Source organism: Acinonyx jubatus, chromosome D3 (assembly GCF_027475565.1).
Source record: "Acinonyx jubatus isolate Ajub_Pintada_27869175 chromosome D3, VMU_Ajub_asm_v1.0, whole genome shotgun sequence".
Taxonomy (NCBI): Eukaryota; Metazoa; Chordata; class Mammalia; order Carnivora; family Felidae; genus Acinonyx; species Acinonyx jubatus.
Genome location: NC_069392.1, coordinates 7,717,829 through 7,740,551, shown reverse-complemented (window position 1 = coordinate 7,740,551; position 22,723 = coordinate 7,717,829). Strand labels below are relative to the sequence as shown.

Below are 22,723 nucleotides of genomic sequence, written 5' to 3'. Positions count from 1 at the left end.
GTTGAGGAGAGCTGAAAGTAAATGAGCATTGCCGAGATAAAAGCCCAGTGCAACTGTGAGAGAATAGATCGAAAAGCCAAGGATTCCGATGGCAGTTGGAGACTTGTATCTACACGAGGCCACAAAGACAACCATCTTGTCCTACCCACATGTCACATCCACTGTAGGCTCCATCTTCCCTGTAGCATGGTTGGGAGGTGGGGCAGGGATGACAGGATCCCCACTTTGTAGAAGGGGAAACTGAGTCCCTAAGAGGAGATGAAAGACTTCCTGCAGCCACCAGAAACTGCCAGGGGCAGCCCTTGAACCTTGCTCATCCCAGCACCCAGCTGCACCCTGTCTGGGTTTCAGCTTCACATCCAATTTTTTCCCCAGTTCTTCCTGCCACCCCCATAAGGTGCAGGGAGGAAATGCAGTTCACTCCCAATTATTTGGGAGCCGAATATATGCTTTATGTGGGGTCCCCCTTCCTTTCACTGCTTGTCAGTTCACAGCCTGTCTCCATTAAGCCGCAAACCTCATTTCTGCAAGCAGCATGTGAGGAGAGAAAAGATTTGTTAATTTCCCTCTGGAAGGCATTATAATACCCAGTGGTCCTAAGTGAGAAAGGTACGCCCATGCCAGAGACCTAGGAGATTGTGGAGGCTTTAAAACATGCCCACTAGTCCTTGAGACTCCCTTTTTCAGAGATAGAGCCAAATTCCCCTCCCCTTGGTGTGTGGGCTAGACGTAGTACCTCACTTTAATTTAATAGAATATGATAGAAGTAAACAGCATGTGATTTTTCAAAATTGGGCATAATAGGCACTGTGGCTTCTTCCTTGCTCTCTCTTCCCCCACTATTTGGGGTGGGGGAGTACCAGCTGCCATGTCACAGGGACTCTTGAGCAGCCCTATGGAGAGGCCCACAAGGTGAAGAACTCAGGCCTCTTGCCAACAGCGATGTGAGTGCACCATCATGGAAGTGGGCGCTCTAGCCCCAGTCAAGACAAGCCCAAGAGCAACTATGAGCCACTCTCAGATTCCTGACCCACAGAAAGTGTGAGGTAATGTTGTTCTAAGCTGCTAAGATGTCTTTTTTTACGCTACAAGGTTTTAGGAAAATGTTATGCATCAACAAACAACTAATACAAGGGGTACTCCCAAATAGTTGTCAGTTTATCCGATTATGAGGAATTTTCCAAGACAAATAATTCTGGATGGCCAAAACATCCCTGCAGGGTAGAGATGGAGGGCAGGCAATGGCGGATGTGCACGGGGCAGCTGATGTTCCTTCAGCCTGCCCTGTCATCCTCTTTTTCCTTTTATCTTGCTTTTTTTTTTTCTATAGTAATCTTTATGCCCAATGTGGGGCTCAAACTCATGACCCTGAGATCGAGTCGCATGCTCTACCAACTCAGCCAGCAAGGAGCCTCCCTTTACCTTGCTTTAGGTTTCCTCCCAACACTTATCACCTCCTGAATTATATTATTCACTTGTTTACTTGCCCATCTCTTTTCACCACCTGAATATAAGCCCCCTGAGTACAGGAACTTTGCTTTATTCACTGTAGCCTACCAATTACTTAGACTAGAGTCTTGCATTTACGGGCAGTCAGTTAACACAGCAATAGATAACTGATACACTAACATATCCTTTACATCTTTTGTCTCCCACAAAGTTACAGCCACCCCCTTGACAACCGCCAGTACCCCTAGCCTTAAGTATCTCAACCAGAACCCATTAAAATTCTGAAATCCCCCCCTCCACGATCAAACTGCACAAACCCTAGAGCCGGGGAGAAGGCAATGATGGGTCTGTAACACTTCTCTCTTCCCTCCTGCAAACCTTATATCAGGTGACCTGTCAGCATGGGAGCTCTGACTTCTAGAAACAGTGTCATTTTAATTAAATTCCACAGAACCATTCTGTGGTCCCAGAGGACTTCATCATTGCGGGATTTTTACCTTGCTGATTAACTGAAATCAGCATTCTTTACAGCCAAACCAATGGAAGATTCCCAAAGTGACAACTTCCTTCCTAACAAGGTTCAAATCCTGTAACAAGTTCCCAAGGCCACTGACAGAGTTTGTAAATGTATTTGCCACACAATCCAACCAATGAGTCAAAGACACATGGTTCTAGAAAATAGTGCATGGGGCTCTTTTTGGTAATTCGATAGGATTCTCAAGGTATTACTAGAACTTACTATTCAGAGGAATTTTTCTATCAGGTGAATATACCAAGCATCTAAAGGGGGCAAGGCAGTTGAAATCTAGGTCCCCCAGTGCTATTTTCCCTTCCTAGACACATGTCCCATCCAAGTCCCTGCTCCCTCCTGGCCCAGCATTTGCCCTATGGAAGCGATGCACTGCTTTCCGCTCTCACTCCACCCCACTTCCTTCAATCCACACAGCGGCAGCACAACTTGTGGCACGCATATCTGCACACATCCCTCTCTGCTTAAGATCTCAGAGAGGCTTCTGACTGCTCTTAGGAGAAACACAGACCCTTCATCCTGGCGCATCAGGCCCTGAGCAGCCTGGCCCACCCACCGTCCCGCACCCCCCACCCACTTCCCTCACTTTGCTCCAGCCTCACTAACCTTCCTTCCACAGGTCCACCTGCCATCTTCCTGACCTTCCTAGCCATCCCACCAGGCTCTCTGCACACAGCCAGCCCTCTTCACCTAAGTAACCCCACTTCCCCGAGACCCCACCCTGGGGCCGACGGCCCTGCCCTCCGTGACTGAGAGTGCCCTGGTACACAATCCTGGAGCACTGTGGATCTCTGCCTTATGGTCTCGACAGAGCTGCAAATTTCCATTTGTTTCTCTGATTGTTGGATGAACATCTGTCTCCGGATAGACTACAAGCTCCGTGAGGGCAGGGAGCTCACCTGGTTTTCTCCTTTCCGCATTCTCAGTGCCCAGCACCAATCAGATGTTTAATACATATGCTGACTGAATCACCCAATCAATTGATCAGAGCTGTGATCCACCCCTAACTAGTCTCTGAGCCCCACACTCTTTCCTCCAGCTCTACCCTCATGATTCCATCAAGGCCCCTGGCACTTCCCTTCCTCCACCACCCCCCTCCAAGTCCCTCCCATCTCCTCTTCCTTTAAAGCCTAGGTGCAGTGTGCCCTCTGAGAGGACTTCCCACTGCCACCAGCCAAAAAGGATTCTTCCTCTCCCTGTCCCGTCCCCAGAACTGGTTTCACTCTACCTAGGATGAGATGGCACCTTACCCCATGCGTTATACGACACATTCTCCAGAGGGTAGGGGCTCTTAGTCTCTTTCATCTTACTTCCCCACCCAAGGGGCTCCAGAAATTTTGCTGTGATCGAACAGGACAGGAACAGAACTGAAACCCTTCTTCCCTCCCCACCTTGAGCTCATTCTTTGTGTTTGATGCAGCCCAAATCTAAGGGGTGTAAAGAGCTTCAGCTTCAAGGGGAGGAAAAATGCCTGAGAAATAATTAAAGAAAGAGAGAGCTTGCAAGCAAAGCCTTGAGAAGCCAGGGCCAGAGTGCTGGCCTCTCTTACAAAGCTGGCACTGAATCTACATTCACTCTACCCTTCATTCAGGGTGGAGTGAATGAACAGCTCACAGCCTTCACGCTCCTGGGGGCACTCCTGGCAGCAGGGCTGAGCAGAAAGATATTAATGGATTCAGAGCTGCCAGAGCCAACTCTTCTAGGAAGCCCAGAGCAGCAGTCATGCCTGGGACGGCCAGCATCTCCTTCCCATTTTGGAGATGGAAACACAGACGGTCTGAGGTGGAGAGAGCCCCGATAGCCCCAAGGGTCTCCAGGGTCCGTTACCGAAATTCTAGAATGTGGGAGGGATCATAGGTGACTCTGCCCATGTTTAACGACTGGTCTCAGGACTTACTGGTCCATATGTAGTGATGTCCCTGCAATTAGACGTGGCCATCTTCTCGGCCCAGAGCCGACCTGCCGCTTCGAGACACCAGCTAAGGAGTGTTTAGTGAGTAAGTAGCCCTTGGGCTTTGATCGGGAAAAGTTCTGGATCAGAGGCCCTGCATCTCAACAGCAAGCAGCAAAAGAACACCAGATCCCTTCCCAGCCCTTGGCAAAAGCAAAGTGTCCACAGTCTGCCCACTCCCAGGGCTTGCAGTCACTTGGCAGGAGTAGATAAAGGTCTGGCAAGCACACAAGTACAGAGAGACGGTCCCCAGTATTCCTCCCCTCCACTCAGATCACAGGCCCTGAGGGAGAGCTGGCAAGGAGGCCAAGAAGGACCATCTGGATGGGGAATGCAGAGCCCCTGTGTTCCAAGGCGCCAACCTGCTCACGCCAAGGACCCCCATCCCTTACATCCCAGCAGCACCCTGTTGGGCTAGGAGACACCCCCACCCCCAGCTCCCGCCACTAGCCAGGCAATCTTACTTCTTCACTTTCGGGTATTTCATCTCTGCAATGGCATTCGTGGCTTCTGTCTGCTTCTCCTTCAGATGCTGGGGCCACATGTTGTCCACCCAGTCCACCAGGTCTACCTGAAAGCCAGATCGCTGTCAGCACTTCCTGTCTTGGGGTGCCCTTCCACTGGGCTTCCTCACCACCTCCACCCTTCCCTGTGCTCCCCACGCCCCTTCTGTCCTTCCCTGGGGCTGACACTGGCTGGCCTCAAGCCTGAAGCAAGTGAGGCTGGGCAAGGAGAGGAGGCGGGAGGGAGGCGTCAAGGAGAGGGACGGCGGCCGGGGACCTACCACAGTTGGACGCTTGACCAGGTGCTCCAGCTTGGTGTGGCTGAACTCAAGGCTGATGACATTGTACAGCTTGTCCCGCTGAGCCTCAGGAGTCTCGTAGTACCGCACAAACTGGGACATGCTCATTTCCGCGCCCTTCTGCGTGTTCACATCCATCACGTCCACCAGCCGACGGCCGCCTGGGGGCAGAGTGCACGTGCTGGCGGCTCCTGACAGCTTGGGGCCCGGATCCCACTTGGGGTCCCCATGAACAAAACCTGCCTCTTCCATATGCCATGTCTGCTCTGTCACCTCATCCACTTGGTTTTCCTCACTGAATCTCTCTCCACTGCTTCCCTGCACCAGCATGGCCTCCACACTGGTCCAGTCCACCCTTACTAGTCTCCAAGACAACCTCCAAAGCAGTCTCCAGACGCTCTCCTCCCATCCAGAACATCCTAAGCAGTCTCCGGACTCCTCCCATCCCGTCCAGAACATCCTAAAAGGTCTCCAAACTACCCCCTCCTGTCCATCCTCTACAGTGCTGCCAGCGTGAGCTTTCTAAAACAGAGACCTGCCCATGGACACTCTCTCTCTGCTCAAAACCTTCAATGCTCCACACTGCCTACTAAAGAATCTCTTAGCATGGCACTCAAGGCCTTTCTGTTTATTCACAGCACTAGGATAGTACTTCTTTCTTTTTTTTTTTTTTAATGTTTATTTATTTTTGAAGGAGAAAGAGACAGAGTGGGGGGGTGGGGCGGGGCAGAGAGAGAGGGAGACACAGAATCCGAAGCAGGCTCCAGGCTCTGAACTGTCATCACAGAGCCTGACGTGGGGCTCAAACTTGTAAACGGTGAGATCATGACCTGAGCCAAAGTCAGACGCGTAACCAACTGAGCCACTCGGGTGGCCCTGCCATCTCTTTTCATAGGCTAACTGTGAGGATTAAATCAGATGATGCTCACAGAACTACTAGGCACAGTACCTGGTACTGAAATGCATGGGTCTCCCCCTTATTCCCTGGGACTAATCACAATTCCTAAATATGTTTTGTTGGCTTTGTTGGCTTTCTTCCCTACTGTTCTGTAATCGTTGCCAGGACAGAAGTCCTGTCTGCCTTTCTCACTACTTTACCCCAAGTATCTAGAACAGAGCCTGGCACATGGCGGGAGCTCAGTACATATTTATGGAACAAGTAAGTGAGGAATATTGGCTGTCCCATGCAACATGTGACGTACGACTTCTCGTAGGAACCACCACTGAACTGAAAGGAATGAGGGGCGCCCCTCCTCAGGAAAGTCCCACTTCTCATCTCAGGAGTGAGCTGAGCCACCTCCCACTGCTTCCCAGAGACAAAGGAACAAGCTCAGGACTGGGAGACAGGAGCGGTCAGCACTAGCCCTGGGACCAAGAGCAACGAACAGAGCTTCAAGGAAACCACAACCCTTCCGGGGACTCTACTTCCCCATCTGTAAGATGGGAATAATAATGGCTCCAGACCTTCAGTCAACATAGAAGGAACAACCAAAGTAAGCGCTGTGAGCAGTGAGAAAACAGACACACAGCAGATTGCCAAATTCATGGTGATTGAGGATGAAAGCTGGCCCCTCCTATCTGTCAGGACACAAAACAAGCATCAGGACTGGAATGAGGAGCCCACCATCTGTTAAGGAAAGACCTCAATTCCCCATTAGCTCAGTGACAAATACATGGTCCATGGGAACTTAGAAATGTATAAACCAGTGGAATTAAGAAAGAAAGAAAAGAACAAGAAGCAGGAGATCACCTTGTTCAAAGCCACTCCAAGACAGAAGAGCAAAGAAAGCAGCAAATGACAACCCGTGGGCAAACCTGGCCCACGGGCTATGAACAGTTTTTACATTCTTAAGTGATGAGGGAGGGGGGAAAAATCAAAAGAAGAATATTTTTTAAATTTATTTATCTGGGAGGGAGAGAGAGAAAGAGAACCCCAAGCAGGCTCCACACTGCCAGCACAGAGCCCAAGTGGCTCGAACCCATGAACCGGGAGTTCATGACCTGAGCTGAAGTGATTTAACCAACTGAGCCACCCAGGTGCCCCTCCAGAAGAATATTTTGTGATATGAAAATACTACAAAACTCAAATTTCTGGGTCCATATATAAAGTTTTATTAGCATACAGCCACACTCTGGTTCACACAATGTCTCTGGCTGTGTCCATACTGCAAGGGATAAGCTAAGTAGCTGACACAGACTAAATGGCCGGCAAAGCCCAAAACACTGACGCTCTAGATCTTTACAGAGAAAGCTTGCCAACCCTTGAACTAGACAAAACCCTCATGGAACTTACATGCTGATGTGACTACTATTCCCATCTAGTTCAGTGCTATATACCCAGCTCTGTGCACAGAGCCTGCCTTATAAGAGGCCCAAGTTCAGTATTTGCTGAATTAATACACAGTGCATTTCACATTAGTAGGAACTGAATAATAAAAATAATCCCATAGGCACATATGAGAACTTGGGTGTTGCTATCTTTTGGGTTCAATATCTAATTTTTCATAACCACCCCAGATGCTAGGTAGGACTGTCCTTGTCTTATAAATGAGGAAACTAGGGGTGCCTGGGTGGCTCAGTCGGTTTAGCATCTGACTTCGGCTCAGGTCATGATCTCATGGTCTGTGAGTTTGAGCCCCATACTGGGCTCTGTGCTCACAGCTCAGAGCCTGGAACCTGCTTTAAATTCTGTGTGTGTCTCTCTCTCTCTCTCTCTCTCTCTCTCTCTCTCTCTCTCTGCCCCTCCCCTGCTTACGCTCTGTCTCTCTCTCAAAAATAAACATTAATAAATTTAAAAATAATAATAATAATAATAAATAAATAAATGAGGAAGCTAATGTCTACAGACGATGGGATCGGCTCGTTGTCCAGAACATACTCTACCAATTAGAATAGTCAATATTTACTGAGCACAGGTAAACTCTCTCCACAGGTTATCTTAAGTTCATTATGGTTCTGTGAGGTAGAACTTCACTTATACCCATTTGATAGATGAGAAACCGAGGCTCAGACAACTAACTAGACCCAAAATGCCCAGTTAATGAGCAGCAGAACTGCAATGTGATGCCAATTCAATCTAATCCGGTGCCCAGGCTCCTGTCCCCCGACTCCTGTTCCTGTCCTACGCAATACTGAATCCAGATCACATGCTATGGTTGAAAAATGATCTCTGCCTTCAGGGACTGGCTCCTGACCCCACAGATCCTGAGAAGACTCGGAGAACAGCGTTGTCTTTGCTTCAGGAGTGCAGATCCACCAGGGGGCATCCCTGAACTTTGCTGGAAATTCTGGCCTGCTCTGGACAGTGCTGGCTCCTACCTTACCCGGGGCTCCTGGAGCAGGTAGGCTCTGCTCAGCTTTTCTGGGAAGCCCACTTGGCAGAGAGGCTGTTATTACAGCAGGGGAGTTGAAAGAAAAACAGGCACCCAAATCCTCCCCCGTCTCTGGCCAGCCTCCCACCTCCTGCAGCCTCTCCTTCCGAACTTTGCACAAGGTCATTTCTGCGAAGCCCGCTGTGGAAGGACTGCTGGGCAGGTAGATAACAATCACAGACCTAGAGGCTCATGCAAGTCAGCACTGAAGACTGGAGCTCAGTCGCCTCTATCAGCACAACAAATTAAGGAAAGACTTCATGGATCAAAAACCAGCTGGACGTTGGGCCTCTTAGTTTCTCTATCAGTTTCCCCATCTGTAACATGGGGACAAAAATGGCAGCTTGCCCACAGGTTGATCTGAGCCTTAAGGGAGATAATGCACATGAAACACTTCCATAAAGTGCCTAAAGATAGGTATTGTTACCTAATTGGCCAAGTTCATCTATAATTACAGGTGGAGAAAATTAAGCAGTACAAAGTCAGAGCCACTTAAATCTCTGCCAGCCAGTCCAATGGACTGACTACTTCAGATCCTAAAACATAACAGGGATGACTAACAGGTGTGAGGTTTTTATGGCGGGTGATAACAATGTCCTAAAACTGACTGTGGCGATGTTTGCACAGCTCTGTGGACAGATGAAAAGCCACTGAATTGGACACTTTAAATAGTTGAATTGTAGGGCATGTGAATGATACCTCAATAAAAATGTTATTAAACAAAACAACTCAGGCACTAAATGACCAACAAAGTTGGTTATTCTAAAAGTAACTTTTTTCTTTCAAAAGTCTCGCAACGGGTCACCTGCATGGCTCAGCAGGTTGAACATCCAACTCTCGATTTCAGCTGAGGTCACGATCTCACGGTTCGTGAGATAGAGCCCCACATCGGGCTCTGCACTGACAGCTCAGAGCCTGCTTGGGATTCTCTCCCCTGGCCCCTCTCTCTGCACTTCACCTGCTTGCTCACTCTCTCTCAAAATAAATAAATAAACTTGGAAAAAACAAAAATAAAAACATGATACTCAGTGAAAGAAGCCAGACACCAATGGTCACATTTTTTTTTTTACATTTATTTATTTTTGAGAGACAGAGCACAAGCGGGGGAGGGGCAGAAAGAGAATGAGACACAGAATGGGAGTCAGGCTCCAGGCTCTGAGCTGTCAGCAGAGAGCCCAACACAGAGCTCGAACCCACAAACCATGAGATCATGAGCCAAAGTCAGACGCTTAACCGACTGAGCCACCCAGGCGCCCCACCAGTGGTCACATATTTCATGAAGCCATTTATATAACATGTACAGAAAAGGTAAGTCCACAGAGACTAGAAGTAGGTTAGTGGGTGCCAGGGGCTGGGGGATAGGAATGAGGAATGAGTGTTAATGGCTATGCGTTTCCTTTCAGGGTGATGAAAATGTTTTGGAACCAACAGAGAAGTAATGGTTGCACAACATTGTGAATGTAACAAATGCCATTGAATTGTGTACCTTAAAATGGTTAATTTTATGTTATGTGAATTTCACCTCAATAAATTCTTTTTTTTTTTTAGGTTTTATTTATTTTGAGAGAGAGAGAGAGAGAGAGAGAGAGAGAGAGAAAGCGCGAGTGGGGGAGGGGCACAGAGTGAGAGGATCCCAAGCAGGCTCTGCGCTGTCATTATGGAGCCCGACACAGGGCTCGAACTCACAAACCATGAGCCGAAGTCAGACACTTAACCAACAGAGCCACCCAAGCACCCACAATAAATTATTTTTCAAAGCAATGTAAGATATGAATTTAAATCTCATATACTTCCTCCAACCTGACAAGAACAAGAACTTCATTTCTTCCTCTCTCTCTCTCTCTGTCTCCTTTTACCTAATTGTTTCTTGTGAGTCTCCCTTCATCATGGACCAAGAGCTTGGGCCATGCACTATTTCAGCTTCTCTCTCTGCAGAGGCTTCACAAACCGCCCACAATGCCCTTCCCTCCTCTAGGGAGGCACTAGGTGTATGCATGGGCTCAGTTCTTCACAACTTAACAGGGCTTAGGGATGCAGGCAGAGGTGGGAAACCCTAAATTGAGACCAGGAAATGATAAACAAAATTCAAGATGGTAGTGGAATGGTGACCCTCCAAAGGATTTACCCAGAACTTTTGAATAGGACCTTATTTGGAAAAAGGGTCTTTTAGAGGTAATTAGTGTAAGGATCTCAAGAGGAGATTGTCCTGGACTGAGAGTGGGTCCTAAATCCCATCACTAGTGTCTTTAGAAGAAGGTCAAGGTCAAGTGAAAGATGGAGGAGAGTGTGAAATAATGTTATCTATAAGCCAAGCAATGCCTGGAGTTACCAAAAGCAGGAAAAGGCAAAGTAGGAGTTTCCTTCAGAAACTCTAGAAGGAACCAATGCAGTCAACACCTCAATTTTGGACTTTGGCTTCTAAAACTGAGAGAATAAATTTCTGTGGTTTTAACCCACTCGGTTTGTGGTACTTTGTTATGGCAGCCCCAGAACACAAGACAACAGGCACCTCTGGGGCGGGAGGGTCTCACAGGAACATGAAAGGAATTACAATCCTTCCTAACCTGGGTGGCAGGCGTTCGTTTTAGAATTTTCTTTTTAACTTTTCAGCATATATAATACATTCCACATGCAAAAATGGATCAAAGGACTCATGTTTCAGGTTCCTGTCTTTCCTCAGAGCATAAGATCTTTAAACAAAGTACCCCAATGTCCTCATCTAAAACAGAGATAAGACCACCTACCTCAAAAAACAGTTGTGAAAAAAACATTTTTAATTAAAAATTTAATTAATTAGATGTAATTTAAAATTTCATTTTTTTAATTAAAAAATTTTTGTTTCACATTCAGACAATTAATGCTGGAGGCAAATGAAAGGCTCTTAAAGGTACCAAATGTGCTATGGCATCTCACTGCATACAAGCTAAAGATTTGGGGGCACCTGGGCAGCTCAGTCAGATGAAAGTCTGACTTCAGCTTGGGTCGTGATCTCTCAGTTTGTGAGTTCAAGCCCTGCATCGGGCTCTATGTTGTCAGTGCAGAGCCTGCCTCAGATCCTCTGTCCCCCCCTTCTCTGCCCCTCTCCGGCTTGCACTCTCAAAAAAAAAAAAAACATTAAAAAAAAAAAAAAAAAAACTAAAGATTTGTATATGCAACTCACAGCTTCCTGTCCCTGCCAATCTAAAATGACAAGATTGTCAGGGCACCTGGGTGGCTCAGTTAAGCATCTGACTCTCGATTTCGGCTCAGGTCACAACCTCACGGTTTGAGAGCTGAGCGTGGAGCCTGCTTAAGATTCTCTCTCTCACTCTCCTTCTGCTCCTCACCCCCCACCACTGCTCACACACGCATGCACACTCTCTCTCTCAAAATAATTAAAATAAATTAAATTAAATTAAATTAAATTAATAAAATAAAATAAAATGACAAGAATGTACATATCAACCCCTTCTCTTTCAGAATACTTCTGACTCATTAACCTGAGTCCCAAACTTGCACAATAAATGTACAATTTTGACAACTCTAAAATAGTAGGTCATCATATCAATACTATTCTATCAAGTCAGTATTATGTATGATGCCAACTTATATACAACGAAAATCAAAGACTATAAATAAAAAGATGTCAAAAAACATAACAACCCAAATCTGGTTCTAAAAAAAATCCTCTTAAAACTGGGTAAATTTATCCATTTTTGTGAGCACATATTATATGTACACACATATGATATACACATAATGCATGTAATAGGCATGTGTGTATAAATATGTCACATATGTAAACAATAATATAGATATACATTAACATGTACATGTATCATAATGTACACACATATTTACATTAGAAAAACTCTAAAATAAATTAGATGTTGTATATTCAGTTATTCATGGTATGTACATCGTAATGTACAAGTTGCTGATACACATATATATTTCATTGCAGTTCATCTGCCACACAATGTTACATCAGTTTCAAGTGTACAACAGTGATTTGACAAGTCTCTGTGTCATGTTATGCTCAGCACTAATTGGAGCTACCACCTGAAGCCACATGACACTGGGACAACTCCTGCCTGTACTCCCTATGTTGTGCCTTTCGTCCCCATGACTTATTCATTCCGTAAGTAGAAGCCTGTACCTTCCACTCCCCTTCACCTCTTGAAATTAGTGGTAATTTTTTTTTTATGTTTATTTTCGAGAGAGACAGACAGACAGAAAAACAGAGCGGGGAAGAGAAAGGGGCAGTGAGAGAGGGAGACACAGAATCCGAAGCAGGCTCCAGACTCTGAGCTGTCAGCACAGAGCCTGACACGGGGCTCAAACTCACAAACCATGAGATCATGACCTGAGCCGAGGTCGGACGCTTAACCGACTAAGCCACCCAGGTGCCCCAAAATTAGTGGTTTTTTTAAAACACGTAACACCTTCCTTACAGGACATTCATATCCACATGTAACTGTGAGTAAATTGTGGGCACAAGTGTGTTTTCAAATATGTATGTGCCTTGCATACACCATGACACTTGCCTTTTGTAAGATATTTTATGCAACACTTACATCCTGTTTATTTCCATCTATACAGAACCCCCACAACAGACACACATATATTAACCTATAAACTATGACTTTTGCAGCTTTAAAGTAATCTAGTTCAATAGTATCATTTACTTACAAGGGTGCAATAATTTCCAAAACTGTACCATGACCCCCTAAAAATGTTATTTCCCTGCATACGTCAAGGTATTTTATTTATTTATTTTTTAATGTTTATTCATTTTTTGAGAGACAGAGAGAGAGAGAGAGGCAGAGAGGGAGACAGAATCCAAAGCAAGCTCCTGGCTTCGAGCTCACAAACCTCGAGATCGTGACTTGAGCCAAAGTCAGACACTCAACTGACTGAGGCACCCAGGTGCCCCAAGGTATTTTAAAAAATAATAAAACTAGGGGCACCTGGGTGGCTCAGTTGGATAAGTGTCCGACTCTTGATTTTGGCTCAGGTCACATTCTCACAGTTTGTGACATCAAGCCCCACATTGGGCTCTGCACTGACATCTCAGCCTACTTGGGATTCTCTCTCTCCCTTTCTCCACCCCTCGCCCGCTTGTTCTCTCTCTCTCAAAATAAATAGATAAACTTAAAAAAAAAAAGTGTGGAGTCAACTGAGGTGGCCCATACAAAATGCTGGAGGTATGAAAGGCACAGCCCGGTGTTGGCTCCCTCCTCTCCTGGGCCTAACCTTAGTGTCCTCTATCCCACTAACCGGCTTACCCTGCGGTCTCCTATGGTTGAATTGTGTCCCCAAAAAGAGATGTTCAAGTCCTAACCCTGGACACCTGTAAATGGACCCTATTTGGAAATGGGGTCTTTGCATTTGTGATCAACCTAAAATGAGGTCAGAGTGGATGAGAGTGGGCCCTTAGCCAATACCAATGTCCTTATAAGACACGGAAAATTTGGACACACACAGAGGGGACACAGTGACATAAAGATGGAGGCAGACATTGAAATCATGCAGACACAAGCCAATGTGTGAACACCAAAGAAGCCAGCAACTGCCAGAAGCTGGAGGAATCTCTGGAGAATTCTCGCCTAGAGACTTCCCAGGAAGCCTGGCCCTGCCAACACCTTGATCTCAGACTTTTGGTCTCCAGAACTGTGGGGGAATACACTTCTGTGGTTTTAAGCACGTAGGGTGTGGTGCCATGGGAGCCTCAGCAAACCAAAAGCAGGGCGAGAGAATGACAGGGTAACCCCACAGGGTTCCATAAATATCCCCGAAGGCAGAGAAGGGCTATTCTGCCCCCTGGCCTCCCCCACCGCATCCCCCCCCACCCCCACCACTGTCCTAGGCGTTACAGGACAGACATACCCTGTAACTAAACGTAGTTGACTAGAAGCTTCGAAAAGAGAAAATGTCATCCACCAATGACATCCTACCACTTAATCCTAGATGCTAATTCTTTGTCAGCTTGTTTCTTGTCTCTCTCCCCTACTACTCTGTAAACAACATGAGGGCAGGAGTCTTGTCTGTCTTGCTCACTACTCTATCCCACACATCTAGAACAGAGAGCCTGGCCCATAACAAGAACTCAGTAAAAATACTTGTGGAATGAACAAATAATGTTGGTGTTTTCTAGTTATATGTTCTGCCCAGCATATGACATATGATCTCACATATAAGTAACAGTCAAACTGAGAAATGGCCTGGGGGTGCCTCAAGGTGGGTATGTGTAACCCTCTCCACGCTAGAGATGAAGCCCTCCAACCTGAAAAACATCTGGAAATCGTGAGCAACCAGGAGCCCCACCAGTGCGACAACTGTCCCTGAACACAGAAGGATGTGGGTGGGAGAGGCCCGTTTTTTCTTTTTTGAACACACACCAGGCTCCCATCACCCTCATCACAATCCCCAGGGCTCTCAACGCATCCTCACTTCCCTCTGCTCTTAGCCAGGTGCAGGCCCCAGCTGACCCCACCTCAGCCGGCCCCCACCCTCTGATGAAAAGGGAAGTCAGGACCTGGAGGGATGGGAGCAGTGAGGAGCAGCTGGGGCTGACGGGGGAGTAAGGGTATGCAGGAAAGAGGCCCGAGGGTGTGAGAGGCTGAGTGACTGGGTCTGGAGTGGAAGGTCGAGACACTGGTTCTAAGAATAGTTTCCTTGGTGTGCAGGGGAGCTCCATCCAGCTCCCCAGGTGTCCTGGAAACCACAGTCTGTGGGAGGGCTTGAAGCAGGAAGAAAGGGAGGAGGGAAGTCAGTTCTTTTAGGTGCCTGGGCTCCATAAACATAAACCCCCAGGGAAACGCGACGACCTAGAAAATTCAGCTCTGCTGGGTTCCGGCCCCCAGAGGGTAGGGAGAAGGGCAGAAATGATAGCACACTTTCAAGGGAGGCAGAAAGAGGTGGGGAGAAGTGACCATGGGCTTGAGTCTAAGATAAGGGCTAGGCTGAAACAAACAGCAGAATAGGGGAAGTGTCTCTCCAAGTGTCTTCCAGTCAACAAATGACAAAGGATGATCAAACTAGACCGTCACCAACCTTGTAGCCCCAACACGATAATGAAGCTAGACATCAAACATCAATGCCTGCCAACATCAGACAGAGAGGGAGAGAGAGAGAGATGACCTGACATTACGTGCCTCCTGATGGAAGAACAGAACATCATCTGTGAAGCAGTGTTGCCAGAAAATATGAATGAATGAATGAATGAATGAGTACATTTCTGTGCGGAGAGACAGAAATGAACCTGAACCTGATCAGGAGTCTACATCCAACTGCCAATTTACGGAAACTACACAAGAAAGAACACAAGCTACTCCAAGGGAATGCTATTGGCAAAATCCAGACCATGAAAACTCTACAGGTCAAACAATCCAACTTCTTCAGACTGGTGTGAGATGGTAGGAGGGCCTAGAGATTATAAATAAGAGACTTAAAAGGCATCACAACCAATCACAATATAAGGACATTATTTACCTTTTGACTCATAGAACTGGCAAAACAAAACAAAACCAAACAAAGAAGTGATACATATGGTAACATGAAACTGGGAGTTTGAACAATACATATAGATATTTACATATTTTATTTATTTTTTAAATTAATTATTTTATTTTTTTAAGTAAGCTCTATGCCCAATGTGGGGCTTGAACTCACACCCCAAGATCAAAAGGTGCACACTCTACTGACTGGGCCAGCCAGGTAACTCTGATATTTACTCATTTTAAGGAATTATTGTTTTTATTTTTTTATTTTTATTTATTTTTATTTTTTTTTTTAATGTTTATTTCTTGAGAGAGAGAGAGACAGAGTGTGAGTGGGGGAGGGACAGAGAGAGAGGGAGACACAGAATCCAGAGCAGGTTCCAGGCTCCAAACTGTCAGCACAGAGCCCGACGCGGGGCTTGAACTCACCAACTGCGAGATCATGACCTGAGCCAAAGTCCGACACTTAACTAATTGAGCCACCCAGGCATCCCAGGAATTGTTGTTTTTAAAAGATTAGGTGTGATAATGCTATTATGACTAAGGTTTTATTTATTTTATTTTTCAAAGTTTATTTACTTATTTTGAGAGGGAGAGAGAGCAGGGGAGAGATGGAAAAAGAGGGAGAGAGAGAGAATCCCAAGCAGGCTCTGCCCTGTGAGCACGAAGCCTGAGGTGGGGCTCAAACTCATGAACCATGAGATCATGACCTGAGCTGAAATCAAGAGTCTGACACTTAACTGACTGAGCCACACAGGCACCCCTCTCCTCATTACTTTTTTAAATTCTCTCCAGCAAATCCCAGCTCTGTTCCTAGCTCTGTGGTTTCAGGGGACTCATTTACCCTTTCTAGAATTGGAAGGGTGTTCATTTGTAAAAGGGGCCCGTTGATGTAAGAGAACCTAACACAATGTCTGGCACATGGTAGGGTGTACAATGCACTTAGCCACTAGCCACAGAGCTGGTCTGGGTCCTGATGTTTTGAATAGGAAATGAGGAGGTGTCCCAATCAGACAGATTGGGGAAAGGGGGGGAAAGGGAGCTCATGCCCCTGCCTCATATGTGGTCTTCTTAGGCCCCGCGATTTTAACCCTGAAGACACAGCCCCGTAACAGGCTCTTTTATTCTCACATGAAGAACCACACTGGAGGCAAGGGTGCCTGGTTTGTTGGCTCCTCCCACAGGAGGCCACGCAAAGAGCGGCAGATGCCTCCAGGGCACCTGGAACAGTGTCAAGAGCCCTGGGCTGAGTTCCAGTCCCAGCAACCCTAACTGACCCTGCTCCAGGCCTCAGTTGCCTCATGTGCAAAGGCAGGAAGAATGACCTTTACACTTCTGTTTTTACCGCCATAGAACTCCTTCTTCAAACAGAAGCTCTGACAAGAGCCAAAGGCATAAATAAAAACAAGCAGCTCAGGTTAAAGCAGGAAGGGGCGGGGGGGGGGTGGGGGGGGGGGGGGGGGTGCGCTGAGAACTCAGACCCAGATTCTGGGGATTTCCCTTTGAAAACCACTGGGTTAGGTCTTTTCAGGTCCTCTTCTAGGACCGACACACTGATTTTTAGCCTACTTCTTAAATAGATCAGATCCCTTAAACATGAACCGGAGAGAAGCATGTGGGGGACGAGACCCACAGGCTTGCCCCAGGGGTCACTGGGGACACTGGGGCCTGTGAGGCCTGCCTGTCCTCTTCAGTCTGAGCTGGGAGATTAAGAATCAGCCCTCCATCTTCTCAGGTTCCCAGTCTGGTCTGCTGCTGATGGCAAAGGAGAGCTGGCTGTAAATGCCAGGTCTCTGAGCAGGAAGCTCAGTACCGGGGGAAGAGACGTGTGCCCCCAAGGGACAGAAGAAGGGACAGATCAGTGCTAACAATGGAATGTGGCCCTCCAAGACGTGTGCCCCCAAGGGACAGAAGAAGGGACAGATCAGTGCTAACAATGGAATGTGGCCCTCCAAGCATTGGGAGCAGCCACCTCTGGAGCAGGTGACAGGGACAAGCTGCCCTTTGGATCCTGCAAGGGACCCAGAGCAATGGAACTCTCCGGCTTCTGAAGTCAACGGGTTACAGGGAAAATTTTCCACGTTGAGCAGTGTCTGGCGTCCCTAAGTAGGCCAGCAGCTCAACCCCCCTCCTTTTCTCTCTCCTCCCCGCCCCCCCATTCTCATTGGTTCTCTGGGCTCACAGGCTACACACACATCCAACAAATTCCAGCTGCAGAAATTAATCCATAGCCCCATGGCCCTTGCTTTGAAGGCCCCATCAGTCAGCTCCAAGAGCCACGGGCTCAGAGCCGGGAAGAGGCTGCTGAAAGTCACCTTGAACACTAATATAAAGTATACACAGGCACTGACCCCAAACTCCTCCTGAGAGTGCCCACAACTGTCCTCCATCGTCGTTCTGGAACCCTCTCTATCTTCCTCAAGTTTCTCAAATGGTTTTTTATTCTGCTCCTTGAAAGTGTCTCCTCATCCATTTCACAGAGGTAGTGTTTATTAGCAAAAGCACTGGCCACAGTTCAAATCTCACTCTTTCCTAGCGGTGAAGCCTTTGGTATGTATATCCCTGAAGTTCTCTGGGTCTCTGTTTCTTCATCTATAAAGTGAAGAGAATAGGACCTTCTGACACGATTACTGAAAGCACTTTGTAAACTAAAAGGCAGGAGTCCTTTTGAGGACACTCTCCCAAACTGAAGGTATGAGGGAAAGGGGAGGGCCCAGAGCAGACACTATCTGCACCACCTGGGACAGATCTATTGTAGGGTCTAGGCTTCAGTGTCTTCACTGTGAAATAAGGTGCTTACAAAGATCCTTAAGTTCTCCCTAAGCACTGATATCTTCTGGCTCCTCACCTCTGCACCTTTAAAAATTATCTCCAGGGGCGCCTGGGTGGCTCAGTCGGTTAAGCAGCCGACTTCGGCTCAGGTCATGATCTCGTGGTCTGTGAGTTCGAGCCCCGCGTCGGGCTCTGGGCTGACAGCTCAGAGCCTGGAGCCTGTTTCAGATTCTGTGTCTCCCTCTCTCTCTGACCCTCCCCCATTCATGCTCTGTCTCTCTCTGTCTCAAAAATAAATAAAAACATTATTTAAAAAATTTATTAAAAAAAAATAAATAAAATTATCTCCAGCACAGATCCAATACCAGAATGTCCTCTGTGCCCCGGGTGCAAGATCCCGACCCTCACAGACAGATGAGCGTAAGATACAAACCAGGGGCACCTGGGTGGCTCGGCTGGTTGAGCGTCTGACTTCGGCTCAGGTCATGATCTCACAGTTCATGAGTTCGAGCCCCATGTCGGGCTCACCGCTGTCAGCACAGGGCCTGCTTGGGATCCTCTGTCCCCTCTCTCTCTGCACACTCTCAAAAATAAATAAACTTAAAAAAAAAAAACAAAAAAACGGAAGAAGATACAAACCCAGGCTAACAAATCAGGGTGAAACCCAATCAGCCAAGAAAATCCAAACAGACACTCAAGCCAAAAATACTACAGAGCTCTGGATTATGGGACACCAAGAGCCAGCCACAGTACTGTGCAGAAGTTAAGAGAACAGCTCCTTAGTCAAATGGATACGGGCACAAATCAGCAACTCCACACACTAGCTATTTGTGGACAAATCACTCTGAGCCTCAATTTGACATCTATGGAATGGGGATAGTGGCAAATACAGTTTTATGTGGATCAGACGAAAAAATACAGCAGAGGTTCCTGGCTTCTAAGATCTCAGGAAGCAACAGCTAATGCGAGTAGTTCCAGTCTAAGGAGCTACCCACAGGGGAGTGATTTCTATTAGGTAACAGTGGGCAGAAGCAAGTTTAGCTCCCCAAGGCCCAGGTACAGTCAAGATTTTGATTTCAGAACACTGGCATTCCAAGGAAAGGGAAATAGGACAAACCAGTGAGCTGGGGCTCGTCTTAAAGAAAGAAAGGGGTGCCTGGGTGGCTCAGTCAGTTAAGCATCTGACTCTGGCTCAGGTCATGAGCTCACAGTTCTTGAGTTCAAGCCCCATGTCGGGCTCTGTGCTGACAGCTCGGAGCCTGGAGCCTGCTTCGGATTCTGTGTCTCCCTCTCTCTCTGCCCCTCCCCAGCTCACACTCTGTCTCTCTCTTTCTCAAAAATAAATAAACATTAAAGAAAAGAAAGAAAGAAATAGGGGCACCTGGGTGGCTCAGTTGGTTGAGTGTCTGACTTTGGCTCAAGTTATGATCTTGAGGTTCATGAGTTTGAGCCCCACATGGGGCTCACTGCTGTCAGCCTGCGAGCATAGAGCCCACTTCAAAATCCTCTGTCCTCCTCTCCCTGCCCCTCTCCCGCTTGCACTCTCCCAAAAATAAATATTTTAAAAATAAAATTAAAATTAAAAAAATAAATTAATTTTTAAAACTTATTTAACAAAAAAACAAAAAAGAAAAAAGGAAAAAAAAAGAACTATAACCGAACTCCTCTGAAACTCTCCTTCCTTGGCACTCAGGAGTCTCAGCCTTCCTGACTTCATGCACCTTCCTCTGCTTGAGTTTCTATCTGTTTCTGCCAGGTGGATGCCTCCCGTGCCATCTGTCCACCCTGGATTTCTCTCCTGAGTTCCATTCAATGTGGCCAGAACTGAGCCCATCCACACCCCCTGCACAAGTCTACTTTTCCTCTGGGTTTCCATTACAAGCATCATCTTCTCCCAATCACTGAAATTCAAACCCATGTTTGAATCTGATATGCCATCTGCTGTCTGGGCAACTTGCAAGTCACTTGTCTCCAGGCCTCAGTTTTTCCCACCTGTGTAAGGGGAAAGCAAGACTAGAGGAATTCTAAGAGCTCTTCCAGAGGGGCACCTGGGTGGTTCAGTCGGTGAAGCGTCTGACTTCGGCTCAAGTCATGATCTCTCTCTCTCTCTCTCTCAAAAATAAACATTAAAACAAAAACAAAAACAAAAACAAACTCTTCTAGAGTTTCAAATGTAAGGTGTCTATGATTTTAAACCAACTTAAAAAAAAAAAAAGAAAAGAAAAGTCTGGAGGCAAGTCAGCTATCTTTGACTTTTTTTTTTTTTTTTTTTTTTTTTTTAGTATTTATTCATTTTTCAGAGAGCACAAGTGGGAAAGGGGCAGAGAGAGGGAGGGACAGAGGATCCAAAGCAGGCTCTACGCTCCGCTCTGACAGCAGAGAGCCCAACGCGGAGCTTGAACTCACAAACCTCAAGATCATGACCTGAGCTGAAGTTGGATGCTCAACCGACTGAACCACCCAGGCGCCCCAGCTATCTTTGATTTCTAAAGTGTGAGAATTTACTAAGCACAACCTGTCAAGGGCACATCCAAGTCTGGTGAGTCTCCTTCACCAGACACAATGCAGACACCAGTAACACTACGAAGGAAGAATGAATGGAGGAGAAAGTCATGAAGCAAAAGTGTGAGAAGCACCCAGAGCTGAGTTCAGGTCCCAGGTAGATCGCCCATCCACGGGCCATGTGGGTTGTTCCCCCTGAGCCTCGGATCCCCATCGGGAGAGTGAACGGTAACAATTTATATGATTATTGGTGAGGACAAAATGAGGTCATTTGGTAAACAGACAGTAAAAGACAGGAGATTATTTCTATAATTGGATAAATAAATACTGAATGAGGTGATTTGTCATGAATATTTTTCAAGAAAAGGGGTCAAAGAAAACATCAGTGAGCTAGGATATCCTCTTTAGAGAGAAATACAGTAAGATAATATGCAGGACACAATCAGCGACACAATTGGTAGAGAGTGAGTGGGGACCCAGCACTTTATGGATATGTTTTCTCAGAAAGTTTAAAGCATCTTCAGAGGCAACTAGAATTCCTTCCCAGTCTCCCTATCCCCCCAACTCCCAACCCACATATGTGAAAATATCCCATTCTTCTTAAATGGATTATCTGGGATTGAGCCCGTTATTTGCAGGATGCGGGGAGCTGCTCAGGGGACACACTGGAGCATCCAGAAACAGACGCATGCAAAAGTAGTCACCTGATTTACGACAAAGACAATACTTCATTGCCGTGGGGAGAGGATGCTTTTTCAATCACGGTACTGGATTAACTGGATATACACGCAGGAGAAAAGGGATCGTGACCCTTATTGTGCACCAAACACAAGAATCAATTCCACATAAACTACAGACCTAAACGTGAAAGTCTGAACGATAGAGCTTTTTTTTGAGAAAAACACATGAAGATCTTCCAACCCTGCAGTATGCAAATATTTCTGAAACAAAACACAAAATAAGTAATAGACCAAGAAGCGCTAAACGGTCTATGTTAAAATAAAGAATGTCTGTCTGTTCATTCAAAGACACCTTTAGGGGTGTGAAAAGGCAACACAATCCACAAAGTAAGAGATTTTGGAATGTATAATCATATCCAGAATAGATCAAGAAACTTTATGTTGTGGGCTGAATTGTGTCCCCTAACATTTATGTGTTGAGCTCCTAACCCCCAGGATCTCAAAATGTAATCATGTTTGAGAACAGTCTTTAAAGAGGTAATTAAGTTAAAATAAGACCTTTAGGGTGGGCCCTAATTCAACAAGACTGATGTCCCCCCTTTTTTAAGCTTATTTATTTATTTTGAGAGAGAGAGAGCCTGCGTATGAGTGAGGGAGGGGCAGAGAAAGATGGAGAGAGAGAATCCCAAGAAGGCTCTGTGCTGTCAGCGCACAGCCCAATGTAGGGATCGATCTCATGAACTGTTGAGATCATGACCTGAGCTGAAATCAAGAATCAGATGCTTAACCAACTGAGCCCCCCAGGCGCCCCAAGACTGATATAAGAAGAGATTAGTTCACAGAAACAGAAGGAAGACCATATGAAGACACAGGGAGAAGACAGTCATCTACAAACCAAGGAGAGAGGTCTTCAGAGAAACCAGCCCCACAACAAACACTTCCATCTTGGACTTCTAGCTCCGTAATTGTGAGAAAATAAATTTCTGCAGGGTGCCTGGATGGCTCAGTCAGCTAAGCGTGAGACTCTTAATCTTGGCTCAAGTCACAATCTCACAGCTCATGGTTTGAGCCCTGTGTTGGGCTCTGTGTTGACAGCACGGAGCCTGCTGGGGATTCTAGCTCTCCCTCCCTCTCTGCCCCTCCCCTGTTCATGCTTGCTCCCTCTCTCTCTCTCTCTCTCTCTCAA

The 22,723-nt window shown here is 46.6% G+C and overlaps 1 protein-coding gene across 7 annotated transcripts in view; it reads right to left on the bottom strand.

The window, feature by feature from the left end:
* Window positions 1–22,723, bottom strand: part of KDM2B (lysine demethylase 2B) — a 151,767-nt gene that overhangs the window by 90,161 nt on the left and 38,883 nt on the right. For all 7 annotated transcript variants that reach the window (XM_027044229.2, XM_027044226.2, XM_027044224.2 and 4 more), the window contains exons 5-6: window positions 4,714–4,892; window positions 4,394–4,500 (exon numbers count right to left, since the gene is read on the bottom strand). In XM_027044229.2, the coding sequence (XP_026900030.1) occupies window positions 4,394–4,500; window positions 4,714–4,892 (286 nt within the window). The remainder of the gene's footprint in view (window positions 1–4,393; window positions 4,501–4,713; window positions 4,893–22,723) is intronic.